Genomic DNA, 25,209 nt, shown 5'->3' with positions numbered 1-25,209 from the left:
TCTATTAGTCTTTCTTCATGCCATAGACACTGTTTAGAAGGATATGAATGTTCATATTATCTTTTGCCTAGAGTACAAATTCACCTAAGATTTTTTTTATTGTTCTTTAAACTGAATGTAGTGGCACATGTCTCAGCCTCCCAAGCACTGGGATTATAGACAAGAGGAGCATAGATTTGCGCCCAGCCTCAGCAATTTAGCACGATTCTTGGCAACTTAGCAAGACCATTTCAAAATAAAAAATTAAACCAGGGTTAGGGGGACTTAGGATGTAGCTCAGAGCTAGAATGCCCCTGATTCAATCCCCAGCACCCCCCCAAAAAAAAAGAATATTTCCATACTCAATAAATATACAAAGCCTTGCCTCTAATTTAATGTATATTAAAATTTTATTAGATTATATAGTTTACTTTGCCATCATTGAAAACCCATATTCAAATTTTATTCAAAACTGATTTTAGGCATGAGAGAGACACTGTTTTGCGAGTGAATTTGAACTATGTTTCTAGCCAGCCTAAGCCATTTGGACCAAAGATAAAGAATTTAAGAATCACTAACTATATAGATTAGAACTCAAAGATGAAAGGTATAATGTGGTAGTTAGATTTATATTCATGTAACAATACCAGAGATAATCAATTTACGTAGAAGACAAGTTTATTTCAACTCAGAGTTTTGGAGGCAAAACAATCACTCCAGAGTTTTGGTACCAAAACAATCACTGGCACCACTGCTTTTCAGCCTTTAGCAAGTCAGTAAGCACATCATGACAGGAACCTGTGACAGAGGAAGCCCATTCATCTCATGATTGAGTGTGGAAGAAAAATAGAAGAGGAAGAGGCAGGGTTTCACAATCCCCTTCAAGGACACACCCCCAATGTCCTCAAACTTCCCATTAAGCCCTGCCTCTTAAAGGTTCCACCACCTCCCAATAGTACCAAAAGGGACTATGCCTTTAACACATGGGCCTCTGGGGATTCTTTCCAGGTCTAAACTATAGCACATTTTTAATCTGTTCAGCATCTCACAAAGGGCAGTACACAGAGGGGAATTTAATGTATACAGTTGGTGGTCATAGTGGTGATTTCAACTCTTAGGTTCACTGCCTACATGGAAAGAGAATCCATTATTTTATTACTACTTGGGTAAATTACGGCTTTTGTTTTTCTGTTCTACACTTTCCAGAAATGTTGCAGTGTGAAAGCTTTAAGCGGAGAATGATGGCCGTCATGTCCTTAGAAGTTATTTGCTTATCAAATGATCAATACTGGAAATGTATTTTGGATGCAGGTGATGCAAAGTCTATTAATTATGTTTAATGCTATTTTGAGTAGATCTATATTATATTCAGATCAATAACCTTTTGTTGTTGTTGTTGTTGTTGTACTGGGGTTCCTGGAAACCCTTCTACCTCCGGGCTTCACTCCCAGACCTATTTTATATTTTTATTTGGAAACAGGGTCTCTTAAGCCAGCGAGACTGGTCTAGAACCTGTGCGATCCTCCTGTCTCTGCCTCCCAAGCGTGCGCCACCACGCCCAGCGGATCAATAACTTTTAAAAATATATTGGGGGTGGTGCTGGGGATTGAACCTAGGGCCTTGTGTATGCAAAGTATGTCCTTTACCACTGAACTATACCACCAGCTCTAATATATGTTTTTAATTGTAAAAGGATATTTTTAGTTGAGTTTAAACTTCTTAAAAATCTATCAATGCTTATATTTTATTTTCCATGTGAAAGCTGCACAAGACCAAAAAACTATGTAAATTTAGAGGAACTATTTCTCTAAAGGTTTGGTAACTTAAAAATTGGTATTAAATTACTTTCCCACATTACTCTTATATTTACTTCCATTTAGAAATTGTCATTACATTACTTTAACATACCTCTTTCCTCCTCCTCCTCCTCCTCCTCCTCCTCCTCCTCCTCCTCCTCCTCCTCCTCTCCTCTCTTCTCTCTCCTCTCTCCTCTCTCCTCTCTCCTCTCTCCTCTCTCCTCTCTCCTCTCTCCTCTCTCCTCTCTCCTCTCTCCTCTCTCCTCTCTCCTCTCTCCTCTCTCCTCTCTCCTCTCTCCTCTCTCCTCTCTCCTCTCTCCTCTCTCCTCTCTCCTCTCTCCTCTCTCCTCTCTCCTCTCTCCTCTCTCCTCTCTCCTCTCTCTCTCTCTCTCTCTCTCTCTCTCTCTCTCTCTCTCTCTCTCTCTCTCTCCTCTTTCTCTCTTTTATTTTGGTGGCACTGGGATGGTATCTAGGAACATTCTACCTCTGAGCTACACCCCCAGCCCTATTTTATTTTTTTATTTTGAAATAAGGTCTCACATAGTTTCAGAGGAACTCACTAAATTGCTGAGGCTGGCCACAAGCTCCCTATCTCAGCCTCCCAAGAATTGGGAATATAGGCAGGCACTACCATGTCTGGCTTACCATACTGCTCTTACATTTACTTCCACTTGGAAATTATTTCTATTATGTATTTTCATAACTTATTTTTTAAATTAAAAAATCAGAGCAAGTGTCTGTAACTAGTTTCACAATTAGAATTTAATTTCTTAGCCTTTCTAGCCTAGTTCCCTCTTAACAAAATGGTTCCACCTCATTAGGGTTGGTTTCGAAAATAGCTCTGTTCATTATGACTTTCTGAAATGTCAGAAAAGTCCTATCTGTACTATCACACATGGTAGCCACTACCCCAGTGTGGATACTGAGCACATGTGAGATGCTGTGGATGCATTTAATTATAGCCAGTCACCTAATGTATTCCTAAGAGCATGTAAAAAAAATTCTATGTCCAAAAGTTTAAACTATAAACTTAAACAAATAATGAAGATGTTTCATTTCAGGTAGCTAAAGAGATAAGTAAAGCCCCAATTATATCCATTGTTTTTCTAGCACTTTGTATGTGTTCTATAATGTTCTCTTTTTAAATTTCATATTGAACTGACATAACAAGCATCCAACTAAAGCCAAACTTTCTGTTTTTGCTATGTCCAATGATTTCCACCTCTGAACCAATTATAATCAATGAGGTTAGTGTTAAATTTTAATCAATCAAACACTTTTTTTCACTTGCTAGTGAAATGGGGGTTTCTTGCGAGAAAACCCCGGCGAGTTCTTGTCTACGGAGAGCGAAGAATGACACCCGCAGACCTCAGGAAGGGGAGTAAAAGGTTTATTGGAAGCAGCAGGGAATGGGGCAAGGGTGGCTGAACACCCCCAAAGGGGCTGGAACTCTGGGTCCAGCAGCTGCCTTCAGGACAATACTTGAGAGTAGCCCAAGTCAATTGCCTTCAGGTGCAGGCTGCTTTCTTCCGGAGTCCACGCGATCTGCCAGAAGGGAATAGAGAAAAGTGGCCGCCCCTAAGGGCTGTCGGGTCTCTGTTGTCCAGTAGCTGCCTTCAGGTCACTACTCGAGTGTTGCCCGAGCCAAGTGCCGTCCCAGAGTCCACGCGATCTGCCAGAAAAGAGGTACAGGTCACCCCTAAGGGCCTGGTCAGCCATGATGTCCAGCAGAGGCCTTCAGGTCACTACTCGAGAGTCGCCCGAGCCACGTGCCCTCAGATGCACTCTGCCTTCTCTCAGGGCCAACACGACCTGCGAGAGAGAGAACAGCTCCCCAAAAGGGGAGGGGGTCCCGAGTGGGAAAGTGACCCACTTTTGCCATCTGACTGGCTGATGCCTGACCGCTTGCAAGTCCGTTTGTGGTTGTGGTGACTCCAAGGAGAATTTGCATAGGACATTTGCAAGTTCTTTGAAGGGTCTCCTTTCAGGAATGCCAGACTTGCTGGGTGGGTTTGTTGATTAGGAAACTCAGGATGGCCTTGTGAAGCTTTGTGACCTTCTTATCTCTGAGCCTTTGGAGTTTCAGGCATTTGTTGCCCCTCAGGGAACTCAGGAAATTAACTTTTTCTACCAAGGCCTTTTCCCTATCTGCCTATTTCCTTTCTATCTCCTCACTAGCATAAAATAAGGATAAATTTAATATTCAAATAATTGTACAAACACTGTCGCACAAAATTGGTAGATGAGCTAAAGCTGAACTCTACCATATGGTGGCTCAAATAATTTATTAATATCTTTAAGCCAAATTTTTGAGTTTTAAAGATGATTTAGGGTCACCAATATAAAATAAATGGTTGTGTGCTACATGATATCAAATGCATAAACAATAATAGTGGCATATACTATAGATGAGACAAAAATATATTCACGTAATTTCAAATGGTATTTTATAGAATTTTTTGCTAATCATTTATATTGCAACGTCCATAAAGATTGTTTAAATCTTGTCATGACAAACTGACTACAGATCATTACAAATAATTTGTGCTTTTTTGTCTTTTATTTGCAGGCACCATTCCTGCCTTAATCAATATATTAAAAACTCCCAAAATAAAATTACAATGCAAAACTGTCGGGTTATTGAGTAACATCTCAACCCACGTAAGCGTAGTGCATGCTATAGTAGAAGCGGGAGGTATTCCAGCTTTGATCAACCTGCTGGTTTCTGAGGAACCTGAACTACACTCTCGCTGCGCTGTCATTCTCTATGATATTGCTCAGGGTGCAAACAAGAATGCTATTGCTGAATATGTAAGCTCTTTTCATAGAACATCATTCATGTGTGTCTATGTGTGATGCTGGGAATTGAACCCAGGGACTTATGCATGCTAGACTAACATTCTATCACTGAGCTATGTCCCCAGGCTAGAAAGATAGAGACCCATATTGTTATACAGTGATAAAACTCAGCGATAAATTAAAAGACCAAGGGGGAAGGAGGTAACCTGAGGAAAAAGACTTCACTAAGAAGTTGTCACGTGAGTGTATCCCAGACATAGAAAGAGGGACTTTTTTTTTCATATGTTAGACTATACTGATTGTTTCTAAACACTACCATTCTAGCTATTTCTATTCTGGCTGAGAAAGGTAGTCTAATTATATACCAGAAATAAAAAATTAGAAGAAAATTATTTTTGATGAACACCAGGCAATCTTTCCCACACTATATTTCCTCAAACACAATCCAGTTTGTTTTGTATGCTGGGTTGTTGTTATTTTTGGTACTGGAGATTGAATTTGGGGCAGTCTACCTTTGAGCTGCACTCTCAGCCCTTTTAATTTTTTGTTTTGTAACAGGGTCTCACTAAGTTCCAGAGGATTTCACTAAATTACTGAAGCAGCCTCAAATTATTTTAAGTACTATTTTAAAATATATTTATTAAGTACTTACCTTATATGAAAGCATTAGGATTTTGAAAATGTTTATGGCAACTGTTGTTTAAGGTCATTATCTATAAACACATTTATTTATAGGCCATTGCGCTCTCCTAAATAAGCAGATATTTACAGGAAGAAAGATGATATAGACTTGCACTTCTAAACAGAGATTGCAATGACCTTAAATAAATTCAAATGTAATTACTTTTTTGTTTACTTTTAGAATGGTATCCCAGCTCTGATAAATCTCTTGAACTTAAACATTGAGAGTGTGCTAATAAATATAATGAACTGTATACGTGTATTATGTATTGGGAATGAAAACAATCAAAAAGCAGTGAGAGATCATAACGGTATTCCACACCTCGTCAGATTTCTGAGTTCTAATTCTGGTGAGTCTCTACCTCTGTGCTATTTAAAATTTATTATACTATTAAGTAAAGCAAACATGGATTTGGAATTGTGCTGTATGCGCAGTTGTCCTGGGTTCTTTAAATGAATCTAGATATAAGTTATCTAAGTCAAATATTTAAGTACTATTTATATTTAAGTTTATATAGAATTGGGTTTATATAGCATTGACCCATAAAAGCATGATTTAAAAATATTTGGTTAGACATTTTTATAAATGGAAATAGTGACATGAGTAATGAAATTAATGCAGATAATATACCCTGGGGAGTAGATGTCTCATTGGTAACTCTTGTGCAGGTTACAAAAGGAGTTTTATATTTGCTAGATTCAAAGTCAGGGGTCATGTGTTTACTCTTATATGTGGACATTAAAGAGAAAAAATGAAAGAAAGCACGCTGAGGGGATCTCATGAGAATGGAAGGGAGACCAGGAGGATAGAGAAAGGGCCCCGAAGAAGGGAAAGGGGTTATATTTAGGTGGTAAACTTGGACAGTTTCACTTTTCTTTCTATTTTTTTGTTTTTTAATTTTTCTTCGCGCTTTTAAAATTTTGATCTTGTAATATGGGAAACCAACGATAGGTTGCGTTTTAATATTTTTACTTTCTGGAAGACTTATTTAACTTGTTCTCGGATTCGTTTGAAGATGTGCTGAAGGCTATATCTTCTGCTACACTTGCTGAGGTTGGGCGTAACAATAAGGACGTTCAGGATGCTATCGCCATGGAAGGGGGGATTCCTCCCCTGGTGGCTCTTTTCAAAGGAAAACATCTAAGTGTCCAAATGAAAGGTGCAATGGCTGTGGAATCCCTAGCAAGTAACAACCCTCTTATACAGAAGGCATTTCTGGAAAAAAAATTAACTAAATATCTATTAAAACTTCTAAAGGTAGGAATTTTTTTTTTTTATCATTACTGGCCATTTTTTCATAGACGACTTAACTCCATTTGAATTTTGTTTGGTGAATAAGAAATCAAAATCAATTCTGAATTTGAATTTTATAAAACACACCTCCCTAAAATGTTCAAGAAATGTTCACTGAATGAATGGAAGGGCTGTTTGTTTCTAAACAGGCATTTCAAATAGATGTCAAAGAACAAGGAGCTGTAGCACTTTGGGCCTTGGCAGGACAAACACTGAAACAACAGAAGTATATGGCAGAACAAATTGGTTACAACTTTATAATTAATATGCTTTTGTCGCCATCAGCTAAAATGCAGTATGTTGGTAAGTTCCTGTCTGTACATAAATCTGCACAGGGTACCTACACATGGAGGTCATGCCCGTCTCTTTCTTTATTAGGAGGCGAGGCAGTCATTGCTTTAAGTAAGGACAGCAGGATGCATCAAAATCAAATCTGTGAAGGGAATGGAATTGCACCACTGGTTCGCTTACTGCGAATTAGTAAGGTCGCTGAAGGCACGCTGCTCAGTGTCATCAGAGCAGTGGGATCCATTTGCATTGGTTTGTATATTTATTCTTCATTTCTTTAAGAAATCTTTAAGAGAAAGGACTTAATAGAGAAGCCGATATTAAAGAGATTCCTCTGAATCCTCACTGTTAGAGACCTAAACTATATTTAATCCATGAAAGGTTTATAAAAATTTTCTCACCTGGGCGTGGTGGCACATGCCTGTCATCCTAGTACTTGAGGGACTGAAACGTGAGGATCACAAGTTCAAAGTCAGTCTCAGCAACTTAATGAAACTGTCAGCCACTTAACGAGACCATTTCCAAATAAAATAAATAAATAAAGGGCTGGGGTTATAGCTCTGAGGTAGAATGCCCTTGGGTTTAATTACCTGTACCACACACATACATAAAAAAAAGTTTTCCCCAAGATCATAGTGCATAATAGTGCTGTCATTAAGAATTTTACATTGAACCGGGCGTGGTGGCACATGCTTGTAATCCCAGCATTTGGGAGGCTGACGCAGGAGGATCGCGGTTCGCAGACAGCCTCAGCTACTACTTAGTGAGGCCCTTTGCCACTCAGTGAGACCCTGTTTCAAAATAAAGAATCAAAATAAAATAGGGCTGGGGATATAGCTTGGAGGTAGAATGCTCCTGGGTTCCATCCTCAATACAAAAAAAAAAAAAATATTACATTGATTACATTGGAGCCAAGCTCCACGGTAAAAGGTGGTGGTACACACCTGTAGCCTAGTACTTGAGAGCTTGAGACAAAAGGATCACAGTTTTAAGGATAGCCTCAGCAACGTAGTGAGACCCTCTTTCAAAACAAATTATAATTTTTAAAATCTGGGGGTGTAGCTCAGAGGTAGAGTGCCCCTAGGTTCAATCCTCAGCACCACAAAAAGAAACAAAAAAAGAAAAAAGGAAAAAAACGAAAGAAAATTTACACTGAACTTTGCTATTGAACTTCAGGTAGAGTAGAAAATTAAGATAGTGAGCCGGAACTATTTTGACTTAAAGCAACCAAGCAACCTCATTTTTTAAGTTTTATTTATTTATTTATCTATTTATCTATTTATTTATTTATTTATTTATTTATTTATTATTTCGCAGTACTGGGGATGGAACCCAGGGGCACTGTACTTCTGAGTCATACCCCCAGCCCTATTTTTTATTCTTCATTTTGAAACAAGGTCTCACTGAGTTGCAAAGGGCCTAAGTAGTAGCTGAGGCTGTCCACAAACCGCAATCCTCCTGTCTCAGACTCCCAACGTTGGAATCACAAATGTGTACCACCATGCCTGGCTTCATTTTTTAAGTTAAAAAAAATATTTCTTCCTATTTCGTATTTTGAATTTCAAGAACTACATTTCCCAAGCTCTATAAAAGTTTCTAATACTGAGATACATTTTAAAAATTTCAGTCTCTTTCCATAATATTCTTTGCTTATAATGGGACCTTAATTGCAAAAGAATTGATGTTTAGGGGTACCTGGAAAGTGCGGAATTGTCAGTGATCTACTTAACAAAAGTTAAAATTTGGATTCTTTGCTGATCTCTATGAATGCAGGGCCAACAAGAAGAAAATAATATTTTTATTTCTAGGTATTTCCACAATATTTCCTCAATAGTAATCCAGCTTAATGAAGTATTAGGAATTGGCTTCCTAATTCTTTTTTTCTCCTTGCTTATGTATACTACTAACTGGGCATGTTGGTGCACACCTGTAATCCCAGTACTTGAGAGACTGATACAGTAGGCTCACAGGTTCAAAATCAGACCAGAAACTATTATTATTATTATTATTATTATTATTATTAGTCTGGGGATGGATCTCAGGGGCATTCGACCTCTGAGGTACACCCCCTGCCCTATTTGTTATTCTTTATTTTGAAACAGAGTCTCACTAAATTGCAGAGGGCCTCACTAAGTAGCTGAGGCTGTCCGCAAACCGTGATTCTCCGGTCTCAGCCTCCCAAATGCTGGGATTACAAGCGTACGCTACCACACCCGGAAGACCGTTTTTAAAACAAAACAAAACAAAACAAAACAAAAACATTAGAAAGGCCTAGGGTGAGCAGGGCGTGGTGGCACACACTTGTAAGCCCAGCATTTGGGAGGCTGAGACAGGAGGATCGTGGTTCGCGGACAGCCTCAGCTACTTAGTGAGGCCCTCTGCAACTCAGTGAGACCCTGTTTCAAAATAAAAAATAAAAAATTGGGCAGGGGGTGTAGCTCGGAGGTCAAATGCCTCTGGGTTCCATCCCCAGACCTGCAAAATAAATAAATAAATAAAAGGCCTAGGGTGAAGGTAAAATGTCCCTGTGTTAATACAAAAATTATAGGTATTACTAAAATTTTAGTAAATAATAATATATGTAAATTGCCCCCTTCTGTCCTACACAATAGTCTATATGTCACATGTCACGCCATACACAATTTCTTCTCATTAGTTCACTTCAAAGGTATTCTTATCAGTGAGGGGTAGAGGAGAATATGGAAAGGAAAGCCTTCTTTGCTCCTTTTAATTCCCCTAGTTCTTTCAAATATTCCTAAATAACAATTTGTGGTCGCCTTCTTTTTCTTGTTCGTAGAGAAGCTAAATCTTCAATTTATATTTAAATATGTAAACCTACTGTGTAAATAGTTTGATATTTGAAAAAAAAATCACCTAACACCCCAGAACTAAAACTAGGCATGGCCACTAAAAAGAGACTTGAATTCTTCATTGAAATTAGGTCTGCAATTTTACTGGAGGGATCATGTCAAACAAATTGAGCCAGACTTAGAAAGCAAGTATCACAAGATTTATCTCATTTGTGAACCATAGGGAAGAGAAGGCAATATTAAAGTAGAAAAGAAATTATTAGAGAAGGAAAAGGGGGTGGGAGAAATGGGAAGAGAGAGCAAGGGATTGATAGAGAGGTAGGAATGGTAAAAGTGCTACATGCATGTATGAATATGCCAGAATGAACCCATTATTCTGTATAAGTAATATGAACTAATAAAACTACTTCCTCAAAATAAAAAATTAAGTAGTATGCTATAAAGGGATACAATAAGATTATATTTTTAGCCCATGTCATTTAAGAAATATATACATTTTTAACTCAGTTACTTTAGTCATTTTTGTAGAAATAAACTTTTTATATAAGATAATAGCAACTATATTAGAGTTGTACCTAGCACATAATATTTTTCAATAAATGATAGCTATTATTAATTCTTTGATAATATAGAATTTTTAGTTTTTATGTCTATTTCAATATTAATATTTCAATATTAAATTGTATATCTATTTCAATATTGTGTGCCTATTTCATTATAAATAAATTCCATATTTTATTCACTGTGCCTCTTAAAACTTAATATAAAACTATTAAAATAGTATAACTATAGCATTTCCTTTTGTTTTTACTGACAATAGTACCTTAAGACTTTTTATTGTTGCATGATAATCATACATCATAATGGAGTACAAAGTGGTAGAGGAACACATGCACACATCACTCATGTAGCCCCTCCCACATGCACTTTTTTCATTTTTATTGGTGCATTGTAATCATATATCATGCCAACGTTAAGAGCAATAGATACATGTGTGCACACAGTACTCGGTGAGAACTTGGTCAACCAATAATACCAAGCTAAGATTGACTTTACCATTTACAAGATGGAATAAAACATTACCTTCCTGACATTGAACTCTTGCAGGTGTAGCCCATACAAGCAATCCTGTTAGTCAAGAATTTATTGCAGATGAAAATGCCTTTCCAGTACTTATCCAACTACTAAGAAACCACCCTTCACCTATCATTAAGGTATATATTAAGGTTTAAATTTTTTCTGATATAGCAAAAATTAACATAAACATTGCTTTTTAAGAACAGTCTCTTTATGAATATTCATACGATTAAAGTTTAGCCTTTTAAATAAAAATTTAAAGGCTTAAATAAAGAGGATATGACAACCTATAAGATAGTAGTAAATTTTATTAAAGCATGAATTTTTCCAATATGACAAGAAAGTCGTATGTCCTTACTCTTTAAGGAATTTTCCTGCAGATATTTGGTTATTTATTCATATATTCTCTTTCCTACTTTCTCAGATATTGATTTTTTTAAAGTAGGTGGGAAAGTGAGGTATGGTAGCGCACACACGTAATCCCAGTATTTAGGAGGCTGAGACAGAGGATTGCAGGTTCGCGGCAAGCCTCAGCTATTTAGTGAGGCCTTCTGCAACTTACTGAGACCCTGTTTCAAAATAAAGAATAAAATATAGGGCTAAGGATGTAGCTCAGAGGTAGAATGTCCCTGGGTTTAGTACCACGCACACACACACACACACACACACACACACGGATAGAGGGCATGTGTAACTTACATGGCAATTATTTTTCAAACATAAGAGAATACTGTCAGTTACACACCATCAAAACGGCCCTACCTTCCACCAAGCAGCCTGTGTTGGCTGGTAGATAGAGTTTTCTCAAGGGCATCCATTACAAAGAATTACTGTAAGTTTTTGAAGAGCTCACATTTCTATTTAATTCTAGTAAAATGCCCGTAATAAAATGACATTCACATCTATTCAAATCCTTTTAGCAAAGCTTTAAAATGCATAACATCTATATTTAAGCCAGAAATTGTAACAACTGCAACAACAGAAATGCATTTTCTTCGAAAACTTTGGCAGAGACTCTGTTGGAGACAAGTAAATAGAATATAGGAGAAAAAGACATAAGTAAATAGCAATGTTTCTTATAATGCATATGCTTGTTATCAGAAAATGCTATGTGACCTTTCTAGTTATGAAAAAGATTATTTTATTGTGAAAGTTGGCTAAGAAAAAGTATGCTAGCAATTTTTTTTTTTTTTTTGGTGGTACTGGGGTTCCTGGAAGTCCTTCTACCTCCGGGCTACACTCTCAGACCTATTTTTACATTTTTATTTGGAAACAGGGTCTCCTAAGCCAGCGCGCGCGGCTGGCTTCGAACCTGCATGGTCCTCCTGTCTCTGCCTCCCAAATGTGGGGATTACAAGCGTGCGCCACCACGCCCGGCTATGCTAGCAATCTTTTGGCTTAAATTAGAGATAAAGACTATGTTGACTTTTAGAGTACAAGTAAATTCCTCAAGATTATGGAAAATGCCATGTAAAAATATTTATTTTAAAATGTGTGTTTTAGTCGAGCTTGGTGGCACATCCCTGTAACACTAATACTTGGGAGGCTGCGACAGAAGATTCACAAATTGTAAGACAGCCTAAGTAACATAGGGAGACTCTCAGCAACTTAGTGAGACCCTGTCTCAAAATAAGAAATAAAAAGTGCTGTTGTGAAAATGGGTATGCATATGTTACTGTAGTTCTCTGATTTCAACCCCTTTGGAAAGATACCCAGAAGTGGTAGAGCTGGATCATATGGTGGATCCATTCCCAGTTTTCTAAGGAATCTCCACACTGATCTCTATAGGGCTGAACTAGTTTGCATTCCCACCAACAGTGTAAAAGAGTTCCTCTTTCCCCACATACTCGCCAGCATTTGTTATCATTTGACTTCTTTACACTTGCCATTCTGATTAGGGAATCTCAGTGTAGTTTTGATTTGCATCTCCCTGATGGCTAATGATGTTGAACATTTTTTTTCATGTATCTATTGGCCATTTGTATCTCTTCTTTTGTGAAGTGTCTATTTGTAATAGCTAAAATATGGAACCAACCCAGGTCTCCATCAACAGATGAATGGATTGCAAAATTATGGGAAATACACACAATGGAATCACAACTATGGAGCTTCATTTGAGAGGTGAACCAGCTTTTTAGCCCATGCCAGAAAGTGTTTTTTATACTTTATTTTTTGAAGTGGAAGAGATACAACTATCCCTGTAGGTAACACCTCCTTACATGCCCTGCTGGCCCTGGTCACCTCCTTCGTGCTCTCAAATGAAGCTCCACACTTGTCCCTGCACACAGAGAGGAAGAATATTTCCTAGCTGTTAAAAATTATGACGAATATTTTTCCAGAAGTTGTGTCATTCTTAAATACTACTCAGAGGATTTAAATCAGTGAATCATACCTTAGTGGATTTTATAGTATTCTTCCACAATATATTCTATATATGTCTGTTCAATGCAATATGTCGTCTGATAAAGAATGCGTGAGAGTGTTTGCAACCACATATTTAGGTCGAAGTGGCATTTTCCTTGGCATGCATTGTCCTGAGAAACGAAGTATTACAGAAGCAATTGCAACAAGATGAAGGATTTAAGTACTCCGACGTCCTTTATCTTCTTCACTCGACAGATAAGGTAATGCCTTTACGAAATATTAGAGCTCACCGTAGAGGAGAACTGTTTGTAGGCCACATTTCAAGTTATTCTCCAGTCTTCGTCATGATGCTATTTAAATTACACCTGTAATCCCAGAGACTCAGAAGGATGAGGCAGAAGAATTGCATGTTCAGGGAGAGCCTCAGCAGATTAGAAAGACTCTGTCTCAAAACTGGGAAAAAAAAAGCGTGGGAATATAGCTCAGTGTCAGAGTGCCCCTGAGTTCAATCCCCAGTACTAGAAAAAAAAATGTAAAAATGTAAAATATCTCATTGTGGGCTATTCTTTTATAATAATGTAATAATTATTTTTCGTCATTGTCTCATCTCACCTTTGAAATGTAGCATATTTAGTACTTTCTTCTGTCCTGAATCAAACTTTTAAAATAACTTTAGCCGGGCGTGGTGGCGCACACTTGTAATCCCAGTTCTTGGGAGGCAGAGACAGGAGGCTCGTGCTGGTTCGGAGCCAGCCTCGCTGGCTTAAGAGACCCTGTTTCCAAATAAAAAATATAAAAAAAATAGGTCTGGGAGTGTAGCCCGGAGGTAGAAGGGCTTCCAGGAACCCCAGTACCAAAATAAAATAAAATAAAATAAAATAAAATAAAATAAAATAACTTTATGTCCTTTCAACACTCAGTCATACATTTCTTTCTTAAAACCCCAAAGTGATGCTTTTTCGATTTGTGATGAAGAAACAGGCCCCCACCCCCAAGCAATCTGTTAAGAAGAGATTTTTTTAATTTTTCAAGTTTTGAAATAATTTTAGACTTTTCAAAACTTTACAAAAGTAATAGTGTGACCTTATTTGAATTTTGCCAGTTTTCTCATCAATACCCATTTTCTGTTCAAGAACTCAATTCAGAATCTCACATTACATCTAATTGTCCCATCCCTTTAGTATCCAGTTTGTGAAGCTTAGTCAGCCTGTGCCTTTCATGATTTCATATCTTTTATAATTTTGACATTTTTGATGAGTGTCCCTCAATTTGACTTCATTTGATGGTTTCTCATGATTGTGCATTTTGGTAAACATAACAGAAGTAATGTGGATGCTCACTCTCCTTCCCAATGCCTCAGATCAAAGGGTGTGTGATAATGACATGTCTTATTACTGACAATCTTAACTTCAGTTACTTAAAGTAAGGCCAGGCGTGGTGGCACACGCTTATAATCCCTGCACTTGGGAGGCTAAGACAGGAGGTATAACACAGGTTCAAAGCCAGCCTCTGCTTCTTAGTGAGGCTCTCAGCAACTTAGTGAGACCCTGTTTCCAAATAAAACAAAATAAATCAGTTACTTAAAGTGGTATCTGCCACATTTCTCCGCTGTTGTTACTGTTTTTATGATTGTAGTTAAGTATCTTAAGGCAAGAGACTTTGATATTTTGCAAATTTCATAGTGTTGGTCACAAATTTTAGCACCCATTGATGCAACAATGATTAATATGACACTAGACCCTACATTTAATAATTAGTATTCAAGCACAAGGAAGAGTTGTTTCTTTTAAGTGTTTATTCTTGATACATCTGCTATCCTATTGTCAATAACTTTGAGAACTGTCACTGGTCCGAGGGTCCCACTTTGAATAGTGCTATCCTAGAAAATGGGAGCCCTTCTTGCCTACACTGTATTTTGAAATCAGGGAAGAAAACTGCCAAGAGGGTCTCTAAGTTCTGTGATATTTTGGAGGGACATTAGGAGGGTCTGGGGTGGGGATTAAAAATATCATCTTTTAAAAATATAAGATTTTACTCTACTGTGGTACACAAAAAGACAGAGAAATGCCAAAAAATATGGGAAGTGATAGGGAACAAAAACTGAATTCATCTCTGACTCTGTAAGCACCTCTTTTCCTCATCTAGTCTGCTCTTTCTAATGTTTTACTGCTGTTTCCCTATTTCTCATCTACACCCTTCTTCTCCCTTTTCTTGTACTGCATAGGTCATTCTTGAGCATTCTTTCTTTCACCTCAGCCATCACCACCTGCCTTACTCTCTGGACCCTTTGTGTGGCTCATAATATATTCATCTTTGTCCATCAGTTGTACAGGTGAAGGGGATTTTAGGGAACTAAACTAAAGGAGTTACCTGTTCTGGCCCATAATTCTTAATTCTAAGAATCATTACAATGGTGAGTTGAAAGTTTTGTAGTATCCAGGCATGGAGGTACACATCTCTAATCCTAGTACTTGGGAGGTTGAGACAGGAGGATTGAAGGCTCTAGGCCAGTCTCAGCAGAGTGACACAGTAAATGAAGCAAATTAAAGATAACACACATTTCTCCTATTTCTAGGATATTCGCTTAAGAGCAGGCTACGCATTAACCCTTTTTGCCTTCAATAATCGCCTTCAGCAATACTTAATATTGGAAAGTGGAATAATGACCATATCGATTTTTGAACCTTTTCTTGAATCAACGATTGAAACGGAAAAGGCAATGGCAGCATTTCAGGTACAAAATCAGGACAAATATGTATTTTTAGTGAAGACTTAAAAATTGGGGGTTTGGTAAAATGTTTACTGATTCATATAATTCAATACTTTGTACATCAGCAGCATTTACCTTATAAAACACCATTATCTATAAACATTTCTTCATTTATATAGATTTTTACAAGTTATAAGGCACTCTTGCCTTTATACCTCATCTGATGCTCAAAACAACCCTCTGTGGTTTATAGGCAGGTAGGACTATTTTCATCACCCCATGTTATAAGAAAATAACTAGAAGAATATGTTTGTGTGCAAGACAGGTTTCTAACTACATACCTGATCACACTAATTCTACAATTGTATAACAACTATTTCTATCTGGGTGCTTCTTAATCTTATTCTCGTTCATTTTCTATCCTATGACCATAAGGAGAAGTACTTTGCTGAACCTATACTTCAAGGGTGCAAAAGTTGCAAACATTGTAAGAGGACTAATTCTGCCTTTAAGGTTCACTGCTATGATCAGTTAAAAAAAAGTACTCTCCTCTCTGCCACCATGTGCTGCTCTTCTGTTAGATGACACCCAAAACTCCCTTTACCCTCCTAAGAAGTATCCCCGTAAATAATAAAAATTTTATTAGAGAAGCTGAGGAGACATTTTCAATGATTATATGCTGCTTTTTTGTTTTTAGATTATTGTACTAGCTAAAGTGATTATAGATGTAGACCACATCACTTTGTCTGCAAGAGGTGTTACTATATTAGTTGATAGTCTGTATTCAATTCAGGCTGCTACCATTGCCTTAACAGGTAAGATACGACTAGAATCTATTGTACTCACATAAAATTATTTTTCTAATTTTTGTAATTTGAGTAATAACAAAATAATAAATCTGACAGCAGTAACAAACACAGTTTGATGAATGAATTACTGTTAATCTATATGAAACTATGGAGTAAGTCTACAGTGAACAATGGGTATCCACTCTGCACCCTGCACATGAACAGAGTAATTCTGGATATGGCCTTTTTATGTTCCTAATTACTTTTTCAAACCCCTAATTATTTTTCCTATGATATAATAATTCAATTATGAACAACCAAGAACAAAACTTATATGTTGATTTATAAAATGGTATCAGATTTTTCACTGATATACCCCTATCTGGCTTTCTTTTGATGAATTTTGCACATTTTTCTTAAGATTTAAGCATTCTCTATATTTCCATGCAACACAGTAAAACAACATATGGTATTCACCCACAAACATGGAAATACACTTATATCTTGAAATAAAACACCAATATGAATGAAATAGTATTAAGTTGGTAGGTATGGATTTAATTTACTTAATAGATCATTTTATTAATTTTAGTCCCCAAATATTTTCTTCTATAGTAAGGCCCTCAATGATTTAAGTTTTAAAAAACAATATATTGCTTGATTTTAAAATACCATTACCTGAACTACAAAAGGGACATATTAAATTTTCTTATGTTAATTCAATAGTTATGTTCATTGTCATCAAAAAGAAAAATTCTAAAAATCTCAAAATATAATACAGTTTAAGTCATGAATGGAAGGAAATATCTAATTTTTAAAAATTCCATTTTTACGTAAACCTGTTTAATTTTGCTGTTTGTGACCAAAAAAAAAAAAAAACCATAATTTTTGTGTGTGTGTGGTACTGAGGGTGAAATCCAGGGGCTTTTCTACCTCTGGGCTATACTCCCAGACTTATTTTATATTTTATTTGGAAACAGGGTCTCACTAAGTTGCTGAGAGCCTCACTAAGTAGCTGAGGCTGGATTCGAACCTGTGTGATTCTCCTGTCTCAGCCTCCCAAGCGCGGGGATTACAAGTGTGCACCACCATGCCCAGCCCAAGCCATAATTTTATCAACTCTAATGCTATATCAAACTATCATTGGTACAGTTCATTCATCTTCCTTTTAAATGACATAAGTACTTTTTCTTCTTTAATTTATAGGGAACTTAATAGCTACTCTGGCTCATTCTAGAGCCGGCATTCCAGAAGCATTCACTACACTAGGAACCATCCAGAGACTCTGCTACCACTTGTACTCAGGAAGGGAAGAGGTAAAACAAAGCCTTTTCTTTTCTCTTTTCTTTTCTTTGTTTTCTTGTACTGGGGATTGAACCCAGGGACATTCTACCTCTGAGCTATCCCCCTAGCATCTCCTGCCCCCCCCTTTTTTTTTGCGGTAATCAGGGTGGAACCCAGGGGTTTTTCTACCTCCAGGCTATACTCCCAGACCTATTTTATACTTTATTTGGAAACAGGGTCTCACTAAGTTGCTGAGAGCCTCACTCAGTAGCTGAGTCTGGCTTCGATCCTGTGCGATCCTCCTATCTCAGCCTCCCAACTGCGAGGATGACAAGCATGCGCCACCACGCCTGGCTCCTCCCCTCCCCTTTTTAATATTTTGTTTTGAAATAGGTCTCACTAGGTTGCTTGAGTGTCATTATTTGCGGAGGCTATCCTTGAACCTGTTATCTACCTGTCTCAGCTTCCCAAGTACTGGGATGAAAGAGGTGAGCTGCAAAAAAAATTAATTTGCCCATCATTCTCTTAAGAGTTTCTCCTTAAGTTAACTATGTTATATAATAAATATAGTTTGTGTTTTTAACTCAACTTTAGATGAGTTTTCTAGTACTAGTTAGTCATATCTGCCATCCACAATTCTGATTACCACAAAAAGTACACACTTAACTCCAAGATTAAAACAGGATGTTAATTATAAAAAAGTATAAAATAACCATTGTTAAAGATTAAAAAGAACATCTGCTCAAATTAGTCTCTGAATTAAATTTTAAAAAGTATGGCCATATTTCTGAACCTAGTGAGACCCTGTTTCAAAATAAAAAATGAAAGCTGGGTGTGGTGATGCATGCTTGTAATCCCAGTACTTGGGAGGCTGAGACAGGAGGATTACAGGCTCAAGACCAGCCTCAGCTACTTAATGAGGCTCTCTGCAACTTAGTGTGATACCCTGTTTTAAAATAAAGTATAAAGCCAGGCGTGGTGGCGCACGCTTGTAATCCCCACGCTTGAGATGGCAGAGACAGGAGGATTGCGCAGGTTCGAAGCCAGCCGCGCTGGCTTAAGATACCCTGTTTCCAAATAAAAAAAAATGTAAAAATAGGTCTGGGAGTGTAGCAGTGTAGCCCGGAGGTAGAAGGGCTTCCAGAAATCCCAGTACCGCCAGAGAGAGAGAGAGAGAGAGAGAGGGAGGGAGGGAGGGAGGGAGGGAGGGGAGAGAGAGAGAGAGAGAGAGAGAGAGAGAGAGAGAGAGAGAGAGAGAGAGAGAGAAAGAAAGAAAGAAAGAAAGAAAGAGAGAAAGAAAGAAAGAAAATTAGGACTGGGGGTGTAGTTCCAAAGTAGAATGCTCCTGAGTTCCATCCCTAGTACTGCAAAAATAAATAAATAAATAAATAAATAAATAAATAAATAGGGCTGGGGATATAGCTCAGAGGTAGTATCTTCCTGGGTTCAATTCCCAGTACCACACCACACACCACACACACACACACACACACACACACACACACACACACACACACAATCATCTTAATGCTAAAATTAAGACTTAACCCAGGAATAAATACACTGATGATACAGAAATGTATAACTAAATTGTTTATAGAAGAACTTTTTTTGTGATCTCATAAAGACGTTTCTATGATTTGGGATAAATAAAAGTGGAATCTAGAGGACAGTTTTCCTTACCTGCTTCACAGGGTCAGAGGTGAGAGTTCATGCTGGCCACCGCAGTAGTTGGCCTCTGAGTTTTCCCCTCCTGTTCTCCTAAGGTTTAGATAAATATTTCTCCAACTTTAGGGAGCATAAGAATCACTCAAAGGGTCTATTCGCACCATGGATTTCTGGGACCCATTCCTAGATCCAGTACATTTCTCATTCAATACATCTGAGACTGTCCCCGGACTTTGCAGTTCTGACAAGTTCTCAGCAACTGAAGCTGCTGGTCTAATAACCACACACTGAAAACAGAGCCCCAGGACCATGGAATGGAAGACATGTGGGCAAACAGAACAGTCAGGTGCCAGTGTAAAGGGAAGTATGTCAGCTCTCTCATGCCCTGTACAGGCCTGTTTATATTCATGTCACAAAATGTTTTATGCTATCAACTACCTAATTACCCACCAATTCCCAGGAGTATCTTTATTTTAATCTCAATATGAGCAACCTCATAACTTCAAAGTCATAGGCAAAGGGTACTTCCTTCAAGAAAGAAAATGACTTTCTCTAGATTTCTGTGGCCTAAAATTTACTTACTTAGGCTTTTTGTTCTTGTCAGTGTAAAACAGTGCTTTCGTCCCCAAGTAGTTACTTTTAGCTTATTTTCCTGGTTTCTCATGTAAATCACCTCTGCAGTTTTGAAAAATCCAGAAGCTCTGGCTGAACCCAGAATAATAATTAAACAAGTTTTTAATAGTGAAAGCTCCTCATAATTATCAAAGCAGTCTGGGTGATTCTTGCATGGACAGGGTTGAAATCTTTCCCTTGGTTCAACTTCAAAAGTTATTAAAATTATGAGTAGATGCTAGGCTTTTGTAAAAAAAAATATTCCAGGTGATTCTAAAGTGTAGTCAAGATTGTACAAACAAACAAAGCCAGGTGTGGTGGTGCACACTTGTAATCCCAGTACTTGGGAGGCTGAGACAGGAGGATCACAGGTTTGCGGCCAGCCTCAGCTACTTAGTGAGGCCCTCTGCAACTTAGCGAGACCCTGTTTCAAAATAAAAAATAAAAAATAGGGCTGGGGGTGTGGCTCAGAGGTAGAATGCCCCTGGGTTCAATCCCCAGTACTGCAATATATATATATATATATATATATATATATATATATATATATATATATATATATACTAGAAACCAATGGCAGTTCAGTCATCTCTAAAAATGTGGCTGTTGTTTTTCTCTCTAGATGATCATGAGTTTATGTTCATATTTGTTGTATGTATGCTACAGAGACTTTGCTGTGAAGTATCTAATTAGAGCACTGGGTTAGATATCTGAAGAATAAAAATGTGTAAGTTAAGGAAGAATTGTTTCTTCTTTATTTAGGTTCGAGCAGCCTGCTCCTGCGCTCTGGGCTACTTAACTTACAATGCAAATGCTTTCCGCATCCTGTTAAATGAATGCAGGAACAAACCTAATCAGTTCCTCCGTATAACAAATAGCATCAGTAGAGATGCAAATATTAACCCAGCATTTTTAAAGGAATTTGAAAGGCAACAAAGGGTGGGACTTCCTTCTTTAAGGTACTGTGCCTATATTTGAAGTTGCAGCAATGCAATTATTAATAGAGGAGATTTTATGAAAGTTTTAGGAAGATCAGCCATGGGAAGTATACTTGATGTAACTACATTTTCTGCGTATCAAAGATGAACTTAATGCTGAATGTCCATTGCCAAAGCCTGTTTATTTAGTTACTTGTTCGTTTATTTATTTATTTTTGTGGTACTGGAGATTGAACCCAAGGGCAATCTACCTCCAAGTTATACCCTCAGCCCTATTTTTTGTTTTGAAACAGGGTCTTGTTAGGTTGCTAAATCTATTTGCTGAGGTTGTCCTCAAACCTGCAATCCTACTGTCTTAACCTCTCAAGTACTAGGATTACAGGTATACACCACCATGTTCAGCTTTTATTTATTTTTGATATAGGTCTTGCTGTGTTGCCCAGGCTGACCTTGAACACCTAAGCTGAAGAGATCCTCCTGCCTCAACCTCCCAAGTAGCTAGGATTAGCATATTCCTATGATCAGCTTAAACCTCACTTGTATTTTTAGTATTGGACATGGAACAGGACACCCTACCAATAAACTACATCCCCAACCCTTTTTGTTTTGAGCCAGGGTCTTGTTAAGTTGTCCATGCTGGCCTTAAACTGGAGATCCTCCCTGCCTCAGGCTCCTGAGTCACAGGGATTACAGACACACACCACAACACTGTTCAAAGCTGTTTTAATTCCATCTGAGCACCAGAATTATGGGTGATGATGAAAATACAACCAGATCTTGAGGAACCTTTGTGACAGGATTGCTGGCATTTTAGAAAAGTTTTGGAGAGACTGGTTGACTATCCGATCAAACCATTTTAGATCAAGCCATTTTAGATTAGACTTAGCAGTACTTTGAGAGCTCTGGACCAAACAGAAACACCATCAGGACTTTAGTGGGTCTTCTGGACTTGATCCAAAGCAGCCCAAACTCCCAGAGTGGAAATAGGGTTAAAATTGGATGCAGTGACTGGAGTTATGGTGATGTTTGCCAGACATTTCCTGGAAGATTTTGCCCTAGGGTTATACTTTCAACAAAACCACAATTCTCTGAAAAAGCAGACTCTCTTTCCTATGGGCATATTTTCTCCTTTTCTGTAGATAAAGTAAAATTGCAAGTGTTCTCTGCAAATATCAATATCCACATACAGGAAATAGAACTACTCAAAAAATATTATTAACTTTATGATACTAGAATAAAATAGAATTCAATTTTGTATTATGGATGTATAAATCAATTTTTAAAATAGAGAAAGGTGTATACATCTTTAGTCACTTTAACTCTTTGAAAAGCTAAAAATTAAAAATTGGACTATTTTACTAGATTCCAGAATATCAAAATTTTCATCGCTATAACTGACAATGTTCAATAATTTTCATTGATTCAAGAATTTATTTAAACTGGGGATGGTGGCACATATTTGTAGTCCCAGTACTTGGGAGGCTGAGACAGGAGGATGGTAGTTTTGCAGCCAGCCCCAGCAACTTAGTAAGACTATTTTGAACTAAAAAGAAATAATAGTAAAATACAGCTGGCAGTATACCTTAGAGTTGAATGCCCTGGGGTTCAATCCTTAGCACTATATAAAAAGAATTAACTCAATAAATAATGTAAGCAGTATTTTCATAGTTATTCTCATACTTAGCCTAAATAGCGACCTTGTGGAATTGAAAAAAAAAATTCCCCTTTCTCAGATATGATTTCTTTAAAACTCAGCTAAAGTGACTTTTCTTCCTGTTACTTCAAGCAGATTTAATGCACCAATTGTTTGGAGTCAGTAAAGAAGTGACAAAATATAAAATACCTACAGATTAGCTAACATGCATGAAATAAGCCATTAGGCATTGAATGTAGTATTTGGAATAACCCTCCTTACATTTTTCAGAATACAATACCTTCACTTATGTTATTGTTTAAAATATTTTATTTTTAGTCTGGAGAAGAATGGAGGACCATCCATAATTCCTATCTTTAAAAAAGGTAATTTTTCTTTTATTTCTCAGATACTTTCAAGCCCTTAAAGTTTTATAATTTTGTATTCCATCTCTAAAAATTTGAAATATGGAGGCAACTAAAAACATCTGTAACTTCTCTTCTATAATTCTATATACTTAAAATACCTTCCCATTTATAAGCCAACATTGTTTAGGGCCTTTGCTACTAACTCACTTGCCATACATCCTATTCTTTCTTTGCCTTTTCTCAAGTCAATATAGAAATGTCATTATTTAAACAACACGTAAGTATGACCTAATGCTCTTACTATTGTTTTGTTTCTCGTGTCTTTTCTGTCAATACTTAGGGCAGAGACCACTTATTTTCCATTGATATTTAACATAATTTGGTATGTAGTAGGTAGGTAATAGTTGAGGAGCCTAGATCCAAGGGAACTTAAAGTCTAGATCTTATATTATTCATTCCTATTAGACATTAATAGGGAACAGAACTTAATTTCATATATGTGCTTGTTCTCAGCTTAGTGTAGGACCAAAATCAGTGTTACTTGGTATGTTGTCCTAGAGCCAAAATCAAGGGTAGAAACATTCAGAAGTCAAGATTAGTTTGCTGGAGACAGAAAAAGATAAAGAATAGCTATAGACAGTAAAAGGAGAGGAGAAACTTTTTATTCAGGAAGCATCTGAGGGAAGCTAAGTATGTGTAGTCTGTACTTGTAAATATCATGGGTAGAAGAATATCTTTTTTTTCCCTACAGTTTCTTTAATATAAGAGTAATTTACACAAAAGAATAAAGTCAACATCAGTCTTTCTTTAACACTGGATTTTAAACAATCTGCATCAGTAATAGTTTAGTGAAGTTTTTACAGGTTTGTGGTAACAGGAAAAAATAAGGACAATGTAGGAAGTTTCTGTTAAAATTAATTTCATTCAGTGCCAAGTCTGTTATTTTAAGATAATGTCCTTTACACTCTCCTTTGGTGCTTCCTTTATTTTATAAACTGAATTTGTGTGTGTGTGTGTGTGTGTGTGTGTGTGTGTGTGTGTGTGTGTGGTACTGGGGTTCCTGGAAGCCCTTCTACCTCCGGGCTACACTCCCAGACCTATTTTATACCTCTATTTGGAAACAGGGTCTCTTAAGCGAGCGCGGCTGGCTTCGAACCTGCACGATCCTCCTCTCTGCCTCCCAAGCGCGGGGATTACAAGTGTGCACCACCACTCCCGGCTAAACTGATTTTTAAAGTTGTTTGTATTTGTTCTTTTATTAGTGCCAACTTGGCAAAATAAAAAGTTGGAAAGCCATGTGTGGTCCCCACAAATCTTTGATCTCTGAAATCTGAAAGTCAGGAAGCTACTGATCTATTTCTTAGTGTTCTAGTTATGGAATAAAATAGAACTACATAGAACTGAAATCTATACTGATGCCCCTTAGACTTATGAGACAATTAATTCTGACCTTCTAATTTTTAGGGAAAGAGCACCGAAGAAAAGCAAAACCTAAAATTCAACCAAAAGATTCTTTGACTTTAATACCACCTGCAACTAACTTCATGGGACTGTTCAAAATAACAAAAAAGACCAATGTTTCCCATAATATTTTTTCTTTTTCATCTGCAATTTCATCGGATATCATAAGTGTGTCAAGACCAAGAATAGTGTGCTTGAACCAACTTGGGAAACATGAACAGAAAGCCAACCCAGAGCCTGCAGAAGGCCAATAAAACAAAAAGCATTTCACCAGAAAAGGATTTCTGAATCATCTTTTATTTTTAATTATGATAAAAATATATATAACTGAATAATATTCTTGAGTCAAAGTTCTTGATGTTGATACTAAACAGATTTTGCTTAGCATGTCTACTGTAATTTAGCATCAAGTCAGAATTATAGTTTTAAAAAATAAGCAAAATTTCTGTAACAGAATGCCTGTATTTAAACCCCTTAGGATTTATCAACTGACATGAGTGGTATAACCAACATATGTACCAAGAATTAGAAACATTTTGATTTGGTATGTTGATTTAAAAGAGGCCCAGTTCAAAGCAGCTGGCACATTAACACTTATTTTCATACCTTAAAATATTTAATAATAAATATTATAAATATGTGAGACTCCTAAAACTTGA

At 37.1% G+C, this 25,209-nt stretch overlaps 1 protein-coding gene across 1 annotated transcript in view; it reads left to right on the top strand.

Moving 5' to 3' along the window:
* The window catches only part of ANKAR (ankyrin and armadillo repeat containing), a gene marked incomplete at both ends in the record, with an annotated part of 53,031 nt that extends 28,227 nt beyond the window's left edge, over positions 1-24,804 (top strand). Inside the window, 14 exons of the mRNA XM_080689361.1 lie at positions 1,186-1,290; positions 4,345-4,586; positions 5,437-5,605; positions 6,272-6,513; positions 6,699-6,852; positions 6,928-7,089; positions 10,755-10,861; positions 13,226-13,348; positions 15,664-15,822; positions 16,496-16,613; positions 17,793-17,902; positions 20,913-21,109; positions 23,061-23,107; positions 24,554-24,804. Of these exons, the coding sequence (XP_080545487.1) occupies positions 1,186-1,290; positions 4,345-4,586; positions 5,437-5,605; positions 6,272-6,513; positions 6,699-6,852; positions 6,928-7,089; positions 10,755-10,861; positions 13,226-13,348; positions 15,664-15,822; positions 16,496-16,613; positions 17,793-17,902; positions 20,913-21,109; positions 23,061-23,107; positions 24,554-24,804 (2,186 nt within the window). The remainder of the gene's footprint in view (positions 1-1,185; positions 1,291-4,344; positions 4,587-5,436; positions 5,606-6,271; positions 6,514-6,698; positions 6,853-6,927; positions 7,090-10,754; positions 10,862-13,225; positions 13,349-15,663; positions 15,823-16,495; positions 16,614-17,792; positions 17,903-20,912; positions 21,110-23,060; positions 23,108-24,553) is intronic.
* Between the last annotated feature and the right edge of the window lie 405 nt (positions 24,805-25,209).

This window comes from Muscardinus avellanarius (genome assembly GCF_963383645.1).
Source record: "Muscardinus avellanarius genome assembly, chromosome: 2".
NCBI classification, from domain to species: Eukaryota; Metazoa; Chordata; class Mammalia; order Rodentia; family Gliridae; genus Muscardinus; species Muscardinus avellanarius.
The sequence above is the reverse complement of the archived record's forward strand: the minus strand, read 5'-3'. Positions and strand labels throughout refer to the sequence as shown.